General features: G+C 32.4%; 1 protein-coding gene across 2 annotated transcripts in view; it reads left to right on the top strand.

Moving 5' to 3' along the window:
* The first annotated feature begins 919 nt into the window (after positions 1-919).
* Positions 920-18,323, top strand: part of nop5 (nop5 ribonucleoprotein) — a 37,295-nt gene continuing 19,891 nt past the window's right edge. For both annotated transcript variants that reach the window (XM_076512576.1, XM_076512579.1), the window contains exons 1-7: positions 920-1,072; positions 9,462-9,538; positions 10,505-10,557; positions 12,128-12,252; positions 13,525-13,661; positions 14,584-14,648; positions 15,750-15,884. In XM_076512576.1, the coding sequence (XP_076368691.1) occupies positions 1,028-1,072; positions 9,462-9,538; positions 10,505-10,557; positions 12,128-12,252; positions 13,525-13,661; positions 14,584-14,648; positions 15,750-15,884 (637 nt within the window). In that variant the 5' untranslated portion in view covers positions 920-1,027. The remainder of the gene's footprint in view (positions 1,073-9,461; positions 9,539-10,504; positions 10,558-12,127; positions 12,253-13,524; positions 13,662-14,583; positions 14,649-15,749; positions 15,885-18,323) is intronic.

Raw genomic sequence — 18,323 nt, 5'->3', positions numbered from 1 at the left:
TCATAATATGTGATAAGTGTTTTCAACTACATTTTATTCGATCACGTAAATATAAAATACTATATGTTACGACAGTGACACAGAGTACCTGAAGGTTGCAATTTCATAAATTTTTCTGTTCATCTCGTGATGACGAGAAACCAACTTGAAATTAAAATGTATTCTCAAGATGGCTGATATAGGTATTAGCACTTTCATTAAAATAAAGTACAGAACAATGTTTTGACCTTATTAGGTCATCTTAAAGTTAACATAATTGTTCATCTAACCAGTGAAGTTCTATTTGTCCATTCTTTCATTTCGCTTTGCAATAAAATTTGAATAGTTTGAAAATAAATGTGTTTATTATTTATTACTATATATATAATTGATAAAAAAGATTTCATTCAATTCTGCATATGGCCCGGCATGGCCAGGTGGATTAAGGCGTTCAACTCGTAATCTGAGGGTCGCGGGTTTGAATCCTCCGTCATACCAAACATGCTCGTCCTTTCAGCCGTGGGGTCAATCCCACTATTCGTTGGTGAAAGAGTAGACCAAGAGTTGGCGGTGGTTGATGATGACTAGCTGCCTTTCCTCTAGTGTTACGCTGCTAAATTAGGGACGGCTAACGCAATAGCCCTCGTGTAGCTTTGCGCGAAATTAAAAAAATATATAATTCTGCATACGTTTGGCAATTATACATAGGTCTAATTTTGAGATTATGTCAGAGACGTAATCTCAGGGGACTGTCACCGTTCCCCTCTGCTTGACTTAGTTCATATTAATAATATTCAGGTCTGTTAGACTCCCATACTTTCATTTTATTTTTGTCGAAATTATTTTTGTATGTTTACTTTTCACAGATTGGGATTATCTAATTTCCAGAGTGATAACACTAATCTCTCCAACTCACGTATGTCACGAGACGTTGCGTAGAAACTGATTTTATAAACCACGTTGCGTTCATGGGAAGTAATGAAGTGGTGTTGAATACCTTTATATATTTTCGAAACTTAGTTTGTAGTGAATAAAGTTAAAAGTAAAAATGTTAGTATTATTTGAATCGCCAGCAGGATATGCTATTTTCAAAGTAAGTTTTAACAGTCAACATTAGTATTTATGCTTATAACAATCATTCTGGTCGAAGAATGTTTGATACGAGTAGTGTGGTATTGGTGGTAATACTAGACAAATTCTTTGTTACTGATTTGTGTTAGTTTAACCATAACTCGCCGCATAAATTCCGTAAAAAAAATATGTAATTTAAACTTAAGGTATAGTATGTTATAATTTCTACTACTAATAGCACATTGTCTTTGTGGTACACCTCAGTTTGTTTATCGTGATTAAAATTATACGTTACTGTTAATTTTACATGTCAACTGTGTGGTATACTCCCTATCCCAGAAAAGTATATAATGTGTAAACCATATATTAATAAACTGGTAATTATTCGAAGGGAAAAAGAAAACTCGGCTACTGTGGTCTTTTGATTGTGATTGTCTTCCTGTAGCTTAGTGAAAATAAATTTATTTTTTTCGAACAGAAAACTTACTGGACAGGATTCAGATGGGTCTTAATAAACACTGAAAATGAAGTTATGGCAATACTTTTTATTAGTAATAAAGTAGAAAAACATAAAAACAATAGTTTTTTATTATTTTTCATAATAAAATAAAAAGTAATATAAACTATCATATTGCAAAATTTTGTTTTCACTGTGTGAAAGCTCAGGAGTTTTTTGCTAGTGCTTGTGGTCACTATGTTGTATTAGTGATATATGTTTATGTCTTATTTAAATTATTACCTAAAGCCTGTTGATAAACCGTCAGTTCACGTGCATCAGGGTATATGTTTTTAGGCTTTACAGTTTTGGAGATTCAAAGGCTATATAAGCCAAAGTATATGAAAAACATGCCTACTGCAGCATCACCCATACATTTCTTTTCAATAAAGTTTGTATTCCATTTATGAATTAATATTGGCCTGATGGAAAGGAAAAACTGCTATTTTGTGTTTTGGGCAATAAAAAGAGATTTTAGGAGATTGAAAAACTTTTAGAATTGTTTGATAATGGAGTTCTTTGCCAATACTAGCCTATAATAAAGTAAACAAAATCAACACGCACATGTAATTTAGTATTGTTGTTGTTTTTTATTATGAAAAGGCATACTTTATTAAGGTGTTGTTTGGTTTTTGATAATGAAGTTAATCACCCAGATTGACATTTATTATTACTCTATAATACAGTAAAAAAATACTGTATTGTATTTTAATGCTCATGTGAATTAAATGTTAGAGTATTTTAACTGGATGATGAAAATTACTTCATTTAAAAAAAAAAAAAAGAGAGAGAGAGAGAAGGAAATGGTGGAATAGAAAAGTAAGAATATATATACAATTTCTCTTTTTGTTTTTTCACTTTCTATTTTATAAAAACGTAATGGCAGATACCATAATACACATTTTATGTTTTCTTTAAGAAATGTAGTCACTTCTTTTTCAGTTTTCATTGGTTTAGAGGAGGGCTACTGGGATGATTCCAGGGTTGGAAAGATTATTTTACAGAGATAATTTAAGATTTCTCAACTTATTTTCATTTGGGAAGAAGATGTGTGAACTTAAAATGTACAATATTATCTGGAAAGAGTGATAGGATAAAGGTCTCTGATTTGTGTTATTTTCAGGAGATAAAAGGGCAAGAGGAACATTGATGTAAGGTCTGGAAAAGACGGGTTATATTTTACTTAAGACCTTTATGTTTTTTCTAACAGTGCAATTGAATTCATGGGATGAGCCATTATTGATAGTAATGGAAGCAAGCATTTCACAAAAGTTTAGGAAGAAAACTTGAGATTTTCAAAAAATTGGTTGTGCAAGACAAAGATAGCCTTGAAGGATCAAATGGTTCTTGTTATATATAGTTTGTCATAATGCTATATTATTAACTTGAACTTTTGAAGTTGAAAGAGTTATGGTGACTGAAGACCATTCATATCATGAGCCAGTTACTAACTTCAGGTTTCACTCTTATTTGTCTCTTAAGAAATACAGCAACAGATAATCACACTTTCTTAAATCTTCCATCATAACTCCCCCTTGGTGTGGATTCCTGTACATGGTGAGGGGACCTCCCAGGGAAGGTTCTGTTCTTTCAGTTTACCTCCTCTTGGATCTAAACATTTACCCACATGTTTGCCATGTGGGGTAACCCATGAAGAGGAGGAGAGAATCCTGGTGGTGGAGGGGTCCAACCCTTACACACCACTTTGGTCTTGAATTCCTGTAGACAGCCAGCCTTGGGGTGGCTCCCCTTGAGTCAATCGGCTGGTCCACTCGGACTAGGGTCAACGAAGTAGCAATGTTGTGGACATTGTATCTGATGCTGGTGTTTTGGTATAGTGCTCACGAAACCCTGGCATTGCTGCAGTGTCCTTATTTGACATTGTAGTGCGTTTCCCTGTAGGGCTTCATGGTGGGTGTGGTCAGTGGGTACCGAAATATTTCTTTTTTCATTATGGGTCCTCCAAATAAAAAACTAAATAAAATAGTGGAAAAACAGTCATAGGTAAACAACCACATCTTGAAGATTCTGAACAGCAATCTTCAACATATGTAACACCTGTTGTACCTATTTTCTTATATTACATTCTCTTTCAGACAAATCTTTAGGACAAATGTCTTCCTCTTTTATTAAGAAGGGACTTGCTGGCTCTCCAAAGTCAGTGAAAAAGCTTCAATCTGGTGACATATTGGTGGAAACATCCACATCTCAACACAGTGAACTCCTCTTGCATTCAAAGGCAATTGGGGATATACCTCTTGAGGTTATACCTCATGCTACTTTGAATTCGCCACAAGGAGTTAGTGTTGATAGGGAGTTGAAGATCATCTTAGAGTCAGAGATTCTCACTGGTTTCTCTACCCAAGGAGTTTTTGCAGTGAGGCGTATCTCCACTCACAAAGATGGAATTACGATGCTGACCAATGTCTTCATTCTGACATTTACATCACTGTGTCCACATGCCACCATCAAGGCAGGGTACGACAATACATTCCAAACCTTCTCTGATGTTTCCATTGCCGATCACTCAGGCATCATGTCATGGTTCCTTGATGTGTGCTTGTTGCAATGGCAAGAACCACGATGCCTGTGAGTGTGAAAGAGACCCTCATGGCATCAATTGCTATGGCTCTCACCCATCCTACTTTCATTCTTGCCCTAAATGGTTGAAAAAAAAGAGGTGCAGTGTTTGTAAACGATTCATAACATTACTTATTCTGAGACTTGAAAGTTGCTGTCCACTACTTCATCTTGGACATATGCTGTTGCACTTTGTTCCATTACTACAGTGGGAGTGCAGATGGATCTCTCTGTGCCTCCAAAAAAATTGTTCTCAAAACAGATGAAAAGTCTTGTGACCTCTATTGTTAAAAAAGTTGGTGAATCAACTTCAACACCCATCTCTGTCCCTTACATGCATTCCAACAAATACCAAGTTCCACTTCCTTTGGTTCCGAGTACAGGCATTTTCTTGGATACATCTTCTTCTCCCACCCCAAGGTGCAAAATGATCATTTGTTCACATCCTCAGTCTCTAGAATTCTCTTCCAATGGCAAAGACCTGCCCAATTGACTCAGGACAGGATCCATGGAGGTTGATAGACCTCCCTCAAATAAAAACAGTAAAGAAAAAAGACATGGTCATAAACAGAACAGTTCTCCACCCAGTTTGCTTACAAGTAAATAAAAATGGCCACTTTGATACAGTGGAACTGTCGATGTTTATGTTATAATCTAGGTGACATCAAAACACTGGTTACTTCCAACCATCCTGTATGTCTATCCTTACAGGAAACATTTCTGAAACCTGCTTATACAGTCACCTTTTGGCAGTTTTCTGTGTACAGAAAAGACTGGCTGTGTGATGAACGAGTGCATGGAGGGGTGGCACTATTGATTGATCAGCACGTCTACCCTGTCTTTGTCACTTGACACACCCTTAGAGGCCGTAACTGTCTGTTCTTCCTTGGGTCATATCATCACTGTTTGTTTTCTCTACCTGTCCCCTGAAGAGACCTATGATTAATCAGACCTCATTGAACAGTTGCCATTGAAGTGGACCACAGCAAATGGCTTTAACTTCTCTCTCTCTAAAACCTATTGCATGCACTTTTGCCACAAACAGGGTATTCATCCTGATCCTGAACTCTGTATAGGTGAAGTTGTGCTGCCTGTGGTCTCTGAAACTAAGTTCTTGGGGCTTATCTTTGACTGTAAGCTGACTTTTATACAACACATCAAGCAGCTACGGGTCAAATGTACAAGAGCACTGAACATCCTCCATGTTCTCTCTTCTTGGGGAGCAGAGTGATGTTCTATGCTAAAGATATATCGTGCTCTTATTCAATCAAAACTCAACTATGGATCTTGAGTCTATGGCTCTGTCAGGACCTTGGTCTTAAAGATGCTGGATCCAATACATCATCAAGGACTTCGGCTCTGCACTGGGGCTTTCTGCACCTTCCCAGTTCAGAGCTTATACGTAGAATCTCATGAACCTTCTTTGCACCTTTGCCGTTTGCCACTGTCTTTACTATATTCTTCGAAACTTTGTTCCTTACCAAAGTATCCCACTTGGGGTTGTGTTTTCCTTCCTTGGTGGGCCATACTTTTTTCAGAACAGATGATCTGCCTTTGCGTCCAGGTGCAATTGGATGAATTGGGTTTGTCTTTGGATAATGTTGCAGAATCCACTGGTCAGCCCATCCCACCATGGCTTATTACAGCCCCCAAATGTGACCTTTATTTAAGTCACCTGAGGAAAGCAGATACTTCTGATCGGAAGTACCATCTTTTATTTACTGAACATCTTTCCATTCCAATTTATACGGATGGTTCCAAATCAGGTGACTGTGGGCTCTGCCATGGTTTGTTGCTGTTTGGTGGTTGCACACAAAGTTTCCTTTAGAGTTTCTGTATTCACTGTTGAACTTTATTCCATTTCTCTTGCCCTGAATCACAATGAAGCTAAGCAGTACTTGGATTGCACTGTTTATACTGACTTGCTTAGTTCTCTACTGGCCTTGGAATCGCTTCACGTTAATTCTCACCCTATTCTCGCCAATATTCATAACCGACTGGGTCCCATTTTTCTTTAACATCTACTTCTATTCAGTTCTTCTGGATACCAGGCCATGTTGGTATTCATAGGAATGGGCCTGCTGACACCACAGCTAAATCTATCTGTTCTGGCACGATCACTGCTGTGCCTGTTACATACATGAACTATGGTCCTGTATTCGAGGCTGGGATCTGTGCCAGTTGGTATTGGACTGTATTGGACTTTAACTGTCTTGCTTCTGTCAGGATTGGAAAGAGGAAGTTCTAACTAAACTATGCATTGGTCACAGTTTTTAACTCATTGTTTTCTTTTACCTGGAACTGATACACCAGTGTGTAGTCTGTGCAACTCTCAGGTCACAATAAGCCACATTTTACTTTCTTGTTGTCATTATGGCTCTCAATGATGGTGCAATTTTAAACATGTTCTGTCCCAAGGGTTTTCCATAACTTTAGACAGTATTATTGGTGATGGTGACACTGTATACCTTGGAAATGTTTGTAGTTTTTTAAAGGCTATTAATCTTTTTAATGCTATTTAAGTTTTTTAATTTACACATTAGACCTTTTTTAATGAGATTCCCTTTTGAGAATCACAGTTCTAGTTCGATTTGAAATTAGAAAATGGCCATAATGTCAAATAACTTGATCAGGACTGTAAAGGCCAACTTCAGGTGATTAACGCTGCTGTCTGAACTACCTGTTAGTCTTCCTGGTGAGTTATGAATATTACAGTTATGCTACAGAAAGTCCTCTACAACTTGTATTACTGTAGTTTTTCTCTTAATGCTGTAGGCTAGATGTAAATGTTGGTTTTGTGCTATTTGTTGTTTTTTTTTAAACTTTGTTTTGTTTTATCTCAATTTCCTTTAATGAATTTTACTAAATTTTCTTTAATTTTAACTTTTTAGCAGATGTTTGGCTCAGATAGCCGAGCTGCTTTGTGCCAGAAAACACCAATTTAACTAACCAACCAATCTTTAGTCTTGCATATCTTGGTTGTGTTTTAGTGAACTAGTATTTTGTAATATACAGTCATATTTCAATTATTATATCTTATATGTATGTATGTATATAGATTATTACTATTTAGAAATAAATTATTTTAACTTATTTTTCTAAGAATATAGAACAATAAATCTACACATGAAGGATATCAAATAATTTTTTCCTTTTTAGGTTTTTATACATACAGTTGAATAACCAAAAAAATCATAAATAACTATACCAATACCATAAATTCTGCTATAGTTTATTAAGCTTAGTTAATAAGATATGAAATTTTGAACAGCCTAAAGACACAACCCACCTTCATGAAATCTTTCTTTGAAAGAATGTGGTAGCCTTTTCACATATTGAAATGGCTGTAAAAACCACCAGGGAGACATTCTAAGTTATCAATTGGTTATTCACATGTCATATTGTAGTAAGAGTATTTTGGGGACTGTTTCAAGAAATGGAAAGAAGTGAGTGGGGCCACCATGTTTGATTCAGTACATAAGCCATATCTCAGCAAAATGAATAGATATGAGGTTCTTATTTTGTATTCTAGCTTGTCAGTGTTAATAAGTTGAGTTCCTAATTTGTATGAAACTATAGGCTTAGTGTTTTGACATCAGAAACGTCTAATTTTAAACAGTGCTCATTCAACATACCATGACTCACCAAAATCTAATTTGTTTTTTTAATATTCACTTATAAATTAAGGAATTAATTATATAACAAAGTTTGAATTATAATCTACAATTTGATTGTAAACTTATTGACACAAGTTCATAAAATAGTTCAGTAAAATTTTGAATGCAAGTCAACAAACAAGATGACAAGGCGTTTGACCCATGATCCATAACAAAATGGTTAAAGTTGAGGGGACGGAAAAACATCTCACTTGCAATATATTTAACGCAGCTTACTGCGTGGTCAATTAAAGAAATGCACTTTATTGTGTATTTCACATAACAGAATTGTAAATTAAGAATGTCTGATGTGTGTAATAGTTTTGGCTACCAATTCGTGTTTGCATCTTTAGTTGGATCAGGTTATTCTTTAAAACAAAAACTTGAATATTTTTAATATGTTTCCTAAAAATTGTCATTTTCAACCATCACACTTTTTTTTACGTTATATCAGTATTTTATTAGAGATTAAGTTAATATTTAACAATCACACCTACATATTCTCAAGATGGCTGATATGTGTGTTAAAACTTTTAACTAAAATAAAGTACAGAACAACTTTTAAACCTTCTTAGGCCATCTTGAGAAAACATTTTTACTTCAACAGGGTTTCTCGCCACTACGAATGTGTCACCTACATTGGATAATGTCTTAACACTTGAAAACCTTGCTCGCTTGTGGTATGTGGCATTCTGGTTATCTCAAAGCTCTACCTTAGGATGTTACAATGTTGAACAATTAGGAACAATAAAATATTTAATCGAATAACGTATTAAAATTGTCAAATTTTTTTCCAAAACAGTTTCTTTTTATATGAAGAGATACTTCCACTATGGTGATACAATAATTTGGATTAATTTGTGTTAACAATATAGCACTAAAGTAACTTTAAGTCAAAGTTGAAATAATATTGATGTATATTGTGTTATATGAAGGTGTTTAAAATTCTGTAGAGGATAAACAATAAACCCGTTGAATTAGATGGCATGTACAGTGCTGTCAACACAATAAAACTAATGCTATGGTTAATTACCATCCTAATGAAAAGTGAATATATTGCTAATGAATATATACGTTTAAAGTTGTTTTTTTATTTATTTAAAGTATGCATGACAGAGTGGGAAGTTTTTCATGCTAAATGAAATTGTGATAATGTTAGCCAGAAAGTTTTGTTGTATTTGCATTTTAGAAATGCAATTTTATTTATTTTTATTTTATTAAAATTTCCTGCACATATACTGTAGAATTCTATTGTTTCTGCAACATATGGTTAAGTAATAGAAATGTATATAATAGTTATAGTACAATGATAATCTGTACATCAGTTATTATTTCAAAAGGTAATTAATTTGTTCAGGTTATATTTTGGTTTCCATTGAAAATCTTCAGGCAGCTAAATATCGGTTTTAAACAAGTGAAATTTAACATCCAATTTCTCATTTGGAGAAGTGGGTTCAAGAGTTTATGTCAAGCCTTGTTTTATTATATTGATTGACTGAACTGAATTTTTTTTATTGATTATTTCATGCAGTAATAAAGGTGGAATGTAGAACAGTGTGATGAAATGGTTACTTTTTTGTAAGATTTACCTTGCCTAAGTGTGGCTATTTAAAGATATTGTTTTTGTAAATGTTGCATAATTAATAATTCATTTGATTATATTTTTCAATACTTTTCAGTTACTGGATGAGAAGAAGTTGCAAGAGACTGAAAACTTGTACAAAGATTTTGAAAGCTCAGAGACTGCAAGCAAAGTGTAGGTATTCACAATGCTAGTCAGTTGATAATAAGTGTTTAATTGAATACAGTAATTCTTCTCATTGAAATGTAGATTAAAAAAAAGCTATAAATGTATAAAATAGCTAGTAACCTAAGTGTGTTGACCCTAATACACCTAAAATATCACATTGTGTTAATTTTTTTTCAGTTTTACTTAGAAGGTTTTGAAACCTATCCTTGAATAATTCTGTTGAAGAATGTTTTTACAATTTGTTTTTCTTAAGTTAGAAGTATTAAAAGAAAATTTACCAGATTAAACATCTATAAATATTAATATTTCATAAAGTTGTGGAATTAAAATATATTTACATACTTTTAATATTAGGTTGAGGAATAATTCGTGAGCTTTTTTAAATAATTTCATTCAAGCATTACATGCAAGACTATACAATACTTCAATGCATGAACACATTACACCCAAAACATTTATGATACTTTATTTCATGTAATGCCTAGGAATATAATATGCATTGTTTTAAATGAAATTGCAAGAAATTAAATGCGAAAAGCAGATGGTGTCGAAAATGCTCGATTTTGTCCACTTGACATTCCATTTAATGAGCTGAAAATGAAAGCAAAAAATTAAAGACATATGAAAATCAAACACACCATCTATTAGAGCAAAAAATTATCTACCAAATGACATGAAATATTTTGCGAAAGCGTTTCATTTATGAATATATTTTTGTAACTTGAAAAAACGCTCGCGAATTATTCCTCAACCCAATATGTTTTGATAAATATTTTATAAAAAAAAAGTGTGTATGACACAAATGTTTTTTACAAAACATCTAACTACTACATTTTTGCCAGGAAATAACACAATGGTTATTTGTGTCCGTTTCAGACAAGATGTAAGAGAATTATGCGATGATTGTGCGTTTTGTTACAGTAAATATAAATATTGATGAAATTTAATAGATAAGTTTTTTTTTTATTACAGTGTGAAACTTAAGCACTTTCAAAAGTTTCAAGACATGACAGAGGCCTTATCAGGTAATGCGTTGTTTACATATGTATTGATAAATTAACAAGATTGCCTTATTTAGGACTAAGCTATCTAAGATATGTATATTTGTATCTACATTGCCTACTGGCTAAAACATGAGGAGATCAAGTGCAAAAGAAAAAGCTAGTGGTGGATGAAACTTGTTCAGCATTGTTTTTCTTTTTGTGTTGTAAAAACATTCCATTTCTTAATTCCATGCAGGCTTTCCAAAAAAAAAATAAAAAAAATTCTGCAGCTAATTTAATTATGTATATATTTGTAACAATCTAATTTAAAGTTAATGGTTGTCTTTACAGGATGTCTTGATGACAAGTTTTTGTTACTTTTAGCATTAATATTTGATGTCCTTTTGCCTTTTGTTGACTTGCTTTAATTTTCTTTTTTTGCCTAACTTGGAAATGCCTTCTTACAATGTATGGATAATTTGTGTTATTTCATTGGTTAAGTTCAATGGCATAGCACTGGCATAATTGTTAGTCCTGAATGGTCTGCTCTTCTTGCATTCTGTGAAGCTGACTATGTCTTGCATATAACAGAAAAATGTTGTTCACAGAGAGCTCCAGAGTCCTATCAGGATGAGATTTTTACATTTCTGGATGTTGTGAATGGATTTATTTAAAAGAAAAAAAATTTTACATCTCAGAAACATAGGCTTCAGCTCCAAAATTGAAGATAAAAGGCATGTTCAGATCAATTGACCACAAATCCCAAAACTTGCATTTATATTTTTGTCCTTCAGTGTTGTGGTTACTTCAAAAATCACTTTTGAAACAACTAAGAAATGTTCGGTACATGCACTGTACTTTTGAACACAGTTATTGTAAACAGCAAATAGCATTGATAAGGTTAGATGCTTTTGTGTCACTGACAGTTTGAACAAATATTCTTGAGTTTTAGGTGTAGTCTGTTCTGTACTTCAAAGATGGTTGTAAAATTACTGTAGAAATAAACAAGGTTTTGAGGGATCTTGCATTTAAGAAGGGCTTTAAATGAGTCACCACACACAATTAACAATCACTAGTGATGATTGGAATGATCTCTAATTAAAAATCTGTTTTATAGGCTTTGTGTTGATGTGAATTGTATGTGGTTTTGTAATTAAATGATTTGATTATTTGTGATCTTGGCTTTGTTGCCATTCTTTAGTTCTGTAAGTTGTATTGAACTTTAAAAAATATGGCCAGTACACTGTAAAAAACCTGCAGACTTGAAAAAATAAGTAGTTTGGTTATTTTTTCTGTCCTGCAGTTTGTTGAGTGTATAAAGCAAAAAAAACATTACTACTGTCATCATGAGTCCACAAACTTTTAGCGGTGTATGATAATTTGTTTTTAGTATTGTTATATATAAGCTGCAGACAACAATACAGTGGAATATACTTTATTGTAGTTAGGTAGAGCTTAGAGATTGTGAAATACTTTGAAATTGTTTCTTAGAACTTATTATAAAACCTAAATTGTTCCTTTTGTAATGTTTTTTAAAGTGTTTTGTGTAGTTAGTAATTATTAGCAGGTTAATCTGAGCCTTAATGATGTGTTTTTTTTTTTCTCTCTCTAGCTGCAACAGCAGCAGTAGAAGGAAAGATGAGTAAAGGGCTGAAAAAACTTCTCAAGAAATTAGTTGCCAAAGAAGCTCAAGAAAGTCTTGCAGTTGCTGATGCAAAATTAGGGAATGTAATAAAGGTAAAAACAGTCATAGTTTGTAACTTTTCATCACTATGATACTAAACATTTCAGTTTGGTAGAATCATTCTGATATTTTAACTCCAGATGACAGCATTATTGTCATTCCCTTTAAATTCTGTCTTACTGAAGTTTTGATGTTGTTGAGATTGTAGTCACTTAAACTTCATACTTCTGAATCTGTACTCAAATAAGATTTAAATGATTTTTTGTAACTCTGAATGAAATATTGGTCATTCAGAAGTCATATTTGTAGTTAGCCAATTCAGAAGGAATAGTCATATTACTTTTTTTAGAAGAATGTAGAAATGAAAGCATCTGAAAAATACTACTTATTTGATACCTGCAAATATAGATAAAGCTAAGAAAATAAATTGCAAAAACTACAATGTGAAGAAATTGCATTCAGCTACATTTTTTCAAGTTTTTTACAGGCCATTGACTTTTTTAATTCAATGTAAAGTTTTTTCACCTGCTTTTGGAGATTTTGTTGGTTTTTCACTTGATTTATTTTTATCTTTTATAGTGTTTTAACTTTTGTATTTTTAAAACTTGTTTGGTGCAGATAGCCTTGTTGCTTTGTGTCACAAAACGCCTATTAATCAATTTAATAAATACGTGAACAAGTACATGCAGCTGTAGGTACGTGCAGTGTATAAGCACAGGTATCTGTACAGTACAGTTTTTATCTTTTTGTGTTGATAGTGGAAAATGTGTACTACAATTTTAACTATTTACTGTCTAATACAAGGGGATTACTGGTCTTCATAAATATGTGACATGTAATATACATGTTGTACACTAACTGTAAAAAAAACCACAAAAAAAAACACCAACCACAGATGTCTTATAGACATCTAAGTGTAAATGTACTACCTTTTGGCAATGCTTTGAATTGTTCAGAAGAAGAGAAAAATTTGTGCACCTTGTATACTTAGTGTATTTTATCATTTCTCATGACAGAAAGCAAATACTAAAATCAAATCATTGCTATTTGACTTTAGGTTAGGTTGGAATCCCTGCAGTTACTCTGATTCTATAGAATAAAGCTAGAACTGTAATATGTAACTTTTTATTATAGGTACTTTAAAGTGTACATTCTTCGATATTTATTTTTTTCAACAGTCAAATTTCACTTAAGATAAAAAGTTAAAACATTCTCAAAGGAAAATTCTTTGCCATCCTTTTCTCAATGTTTTTCTTTGTGTACTTGAAAATTGTGTATTTGATGTAGTTGACATATACTGTGTGACTTTTGTATTTGGGGAATAGGAAAAATTGAATGTCAGCTGTGTTTACAACAGTGCTATACAAGAGCTGATACGATGTATTCGGATGCAGATAGACAATCTTATTGTTGGACTTCCTCAGAAAGAGATAACAGCTATGGCACTTGGTTTAGCTCACAGGTAAGATGTCATATGAGACTTGAGAAAGAGATACACTTTTGACTCTTGGTTAGCTCACAGATATGTCATATGACACTTGAAGGAGATATCTTTAGTGTTGCATTATCTCATAGGTAAAATGTCACAAGTCTTCAGAAAAATCTTTACTTTGTTAGCTCACAAATAAATATTATATGATACTTTGAGAGAAATATATTTTTGGTGCAGTTTAGCTTTTAGGTAAAATATCATGAGACTTGAAAAAGATATATATTTTTAGTACAAAATTAGTTTGCAGGGAAAATATCATATGAGTCTTGGTTAAAGAGATCAAAATATTATATTTCAGAATTCTCTAGGAATTTAACTTTGCCTGAGGAATTTCATCTTTTTAGTTGGCTTTCCAATCAAGAGTGCATGATTCATCAGTATTCCTTTAGTTATGATCAGTGAAAGTGTACATATTGCAAGTATTAAGTAAAAAATAAAAATAAAAAATTGAATAAGTTTAACTTTTACATGAGTGAATGTAAATTTACTGCTAGCTCTCCCTTGATAGAATGTACTTTTATTTCATTATTTCTATCCCTGGGTTATTATCTCTAACTGTAAACAGACTAAACACACAATTTTTATATAAAATTTTATGGTTGTAGTAAAAACCTGGCATACTTCTGTAATTCATATTGTTAATACACTACATGCAGGAAGAAACTGCTTGGTACACATGTAAGTTTCTTTATTTTTAAGACTCTTTTGAAGACTGAAATTAATATATAATTATCAAGCCAGTGATGAATGAATTATAACTGAGTATGTTCAGAATGAAGAATGTTTATTTCTTCGTCACTACCTCTGAGGCTTAAGAGGCTCTTTCTCTCATTATAGATATATATAGTTTTGTTTTCCATTGATTTTGAAGCTATTTTTTCTTTTGTTACAGTCTATCCAGGTACAAGCTAAAGTTCAGTCCTGACAAAATTGACACAATGATAATTCAAGCTGTGTGTAAGTTTTCAGTTTATGTTTACCACACTGTTGTTATGCAAAATGTAAGTGTAGCTTGATCAGTAATATGTAGGTTTTTTTATTTTCTATTTAATTTCATAACTACAAAAAGAAAGTGTTTTTTCTTTAATATATTTTTATTGTATATTTGGGGTTTTAAAAATCTATTATAGTGTTAGTAATAAACCTGGATGACTTGTGGCACTTACTAATCAGTTGATCACCAGGCCCATCAGTTGATTACATATGACTAATCAATTCATAAAGTGTTCCTCAAATCATGATAAGCATTTCACTGTACAATCTAAGAAAGTAACCTGAGAATTGTTGGTGGGTTCTGTCAGCAGTTCAGAATTAGTGACAATAGCAGATAGTGCTTAGTAGCTTTACCATAACAAAATCGGGGTGAACAAGTTTGATGTTAATGGGAATCAAATTAGAAACCCAAAAATATAATAAAAAAACTTTTAATGCTAAATTGGATTTTGATACCCAAGAAGACAGAGCACAAATAATCCATTGTGTAGTTTTGCACTTAGCAACAATCATATGGCAATATTTTGACAATGTATATTGCAGTAATCAAACACTGATAATTGGAACAAATAATTTTGATAACTTTATTGTCTTTGTGAATATATAGTCAGAATTTCCATTAATATGTTGTTGGAGTAATCAGAAATACTAATTTTAATTAGTTTTTATATGGCACTACTCAGTATAATTACTGTTTGTAGGTAACTAATTACACTTTCCAGCTCCAATTTGTAAGGATTGTTTTTTAATAACTGATAGCTAATATATGTTATACATGTGAGAATTATTTTTTACATTTTTCCACATATAGTTTAAAAGGAAATGTGAATATGAAAATTATACAAATAAATTTCTCAAATTTCTTTCTTATTTGTTTTTATTATTTTTCTCAAACAGAATAGAAATCCATCATAGCTGTTTAAAAGTGTACAATGAAGTATAGTTAAGTAAAGAGGAATAACATGAACATTTTCTTGTCTGTAGGTGATAATGAAGTAAAATTACTTGCTCTGTAATCATCCTTTTCATTGTCTTTAAGTAACCATGTGTTTGGTCTGTTTGCAGCCTTATTAGATGACTTGGACAAAGAGCTTAACAACTATATCATGAGAAGTAAAGAGTGGTATGGATGGCACTTTCCTGAGCTTTCAAAAATTATCACAGATAATAATCAGTATGTGCGTACCGTGTTAGCTATGGGTAAGTGTTTTCTATTAGCACTTGGGTCTTGCGGACGAGTTTTAAATGTGTGGGAAGTGATGATTTACACTGTATAACATCAAAAATTAAGTTGATAAATGTGATGTACTCTTAAGGTTGTATTCACAAAACAGTATTTTTTATTTTCCTTAAATATTCCTTTTAACTCTATCCCAATGGGTCATTGCCTATCTTGACTACTGTTTTATTAATGTATGTCAGTAAGTTTGGTACTATCTTGCAGCTTATAATTTAAACTTTAATATTATACATTACTTAAATTTTTAATTTAAAAGCAAATATTAAAAGAACACAAATATAGATTTTAGTGAACCGCATGATATGCTAAATGCAGCACTGGTTAAAATTAGATTTTTGTGATGTTAAAATACTAAGTCTATAGTTTTATACAAATTAGGAACTCAAATTAGTAATATTAACAAGCTAGAATATAAAATTAGAACCTCATATTTTTTATTTTGTTGAGACATGGCTTATAAATCAAACGCAGTGGCCCTGTTCACCTCTTTCCATTTTTGAAATAGTCCCTTATATACTCTTATTACAGTATATAACATGAATAACCAACCAACAGCTTAGAATGTTCTTCTGTGAAAAGGCTACCTCGTTCCTTCAAACTAAGATTTCAAAAAGGTAGGTTTTGTCTTTAGTATGCTTGAAGTTTCATATGTTATTAAACCTAATTACTACGCTTAATAAATCGTAGTTGAATTCTGTGGTATCAATATAGTAATTTATGATTTTATGTTTATTTAAGTGTATGTATATAAATCCAGAAAACATATTTCATTTCATATCCTCCACATGTGAAATTTTAGAATGCCTAGCATCCTCTGTCAAGCAGCAACCAAGTACAAAGGTCATAGCTGGAAGAGATAATTACGTACTTTCCTTCCATTATTTACTGTTCTGTGTTTTAAGAAAATTAAAAACATATTTCTAAGTAGTAGTAATTTCTATACATATAATTGAAACATGACTGTATGTTATAAAATACTAGTTTACTATACACAGCCAAGATAGGGGCACTTTGTAAAGACTAAAGGCAAGTTTTATATTACTAGATACAATAACGCGAGTGCATGTGTGCCACAGCAATGAGAGTTCTGTAATGTCAAAAAAGGAGCAGTATATGAAGCAGGAATAGTTGTCATTGATACAGTGGAGCTCCATTAAGCCGTGGACTAGTAAACCGCTAAATCGCTTAAGCCGCTGTAGCAAGTCTTGTGAGCGAGGATTATCTCGGCTCACTGCTAATTTAAGAACGTGTAAAAACGCGGCTTACAAATTTAATCCTGGCTTTATAACTTCAAGGGGATATTTAAAAAGGATTTGCTTTAATTTGGGAAATAAATAAAATATATTATACAATAGAAATCGACCGTCAATCTACCTTATCTGCTCTCTATGTCAGCTTTATGGAGGCTGCCATTGTTACCGAATCACACCTCTCCATACATTAAAGTTAATCTGCGGTAAATTCATGAAAAAAGTGATCAATAATTAAAGTATTATTTTTAATTCTATAATCCGATATAATGATCACGCAATGGCCCGGATGAGGCTCCTCGGCAGAGCTGTTGGAGACTTTGGCTTTTCAGTCACAAAGGTTTAAGCCGCAGTTAAGCAGGTTGACCCCCCCCCCCCAAATACCGCGGCTTAACAGCACTCCACTGTATCAGTATAAAAGAACCTGTATTATTTTCTTCTTCTTTATGATAAGTAAGAAAACTTCGTAAATGACCATCACTTAATCACTTCCAGATTTATGGAGACTTAGCAATATCTGCTATTTTTATATTCTCACAATGAAAATTCTTTTGAACCAGATTAAATGAAACTTCATACAAACTTTCAAAATAGTGTACAGTTTGAGTGTGAAATAATTCACTAGAAATTTTAGTTACTATATCTGTTTTACATTTTAGGTTGTGGAACTTCTGAAATTGTTTAAATACTGTTTTAAAAAAAGCAAAAAGTGCTGTAACCTGAGAAATATTTTATCACAAAACTATTTTATATATCTAATCTGTATTAACATTTTATAACTGACAAAGGTTTGTAATGAACAATAACCCCACTTTTCTAATGGTATAACTATTACCCACTTTTCTAATGGTATAACTATTATTTTTATTAGACAAGGATAACTTGCAAGTAATATTCTTGGGCAAAATCAGTGTGTAATAGTTACGGTTTATGATTCATAAATAATAATTTTTTACCATGTTTTTGAATATAGTAAAATCAATAGTATATTGAATACAGAAGGATTAGTTACTGGTTTTGCTGTAATATATTTGTTAAACCTAATTTTTTTTTTATTGGTTTTATGCCATAGATTAATATTTTTGTGTATTTCAAACAGATGTAATATGACAGAGACCTTATTAGTAAGAAAACAATCAATCATAATTT

This window comes from Tachypleus tridentatus, chromosome 7, assembly GCF_004210375.1.
Source record: "Tachypleus tridentatus isolate NWPU-2018 chromosome 7, ASM421037v1, whole genome shotgun sequence".
NCBI classification, from domain to species: Eukaryota; Metazoa; Arthropoda; class Merostomata; order Xiphosura; family Limulidae; genus Tachypleus; species Tachypleus tridentatus.
Note: the sequence above shows the minus strand (reverse complement) of the source record. Positions and strands in the feature narration are given on the sequence as shown.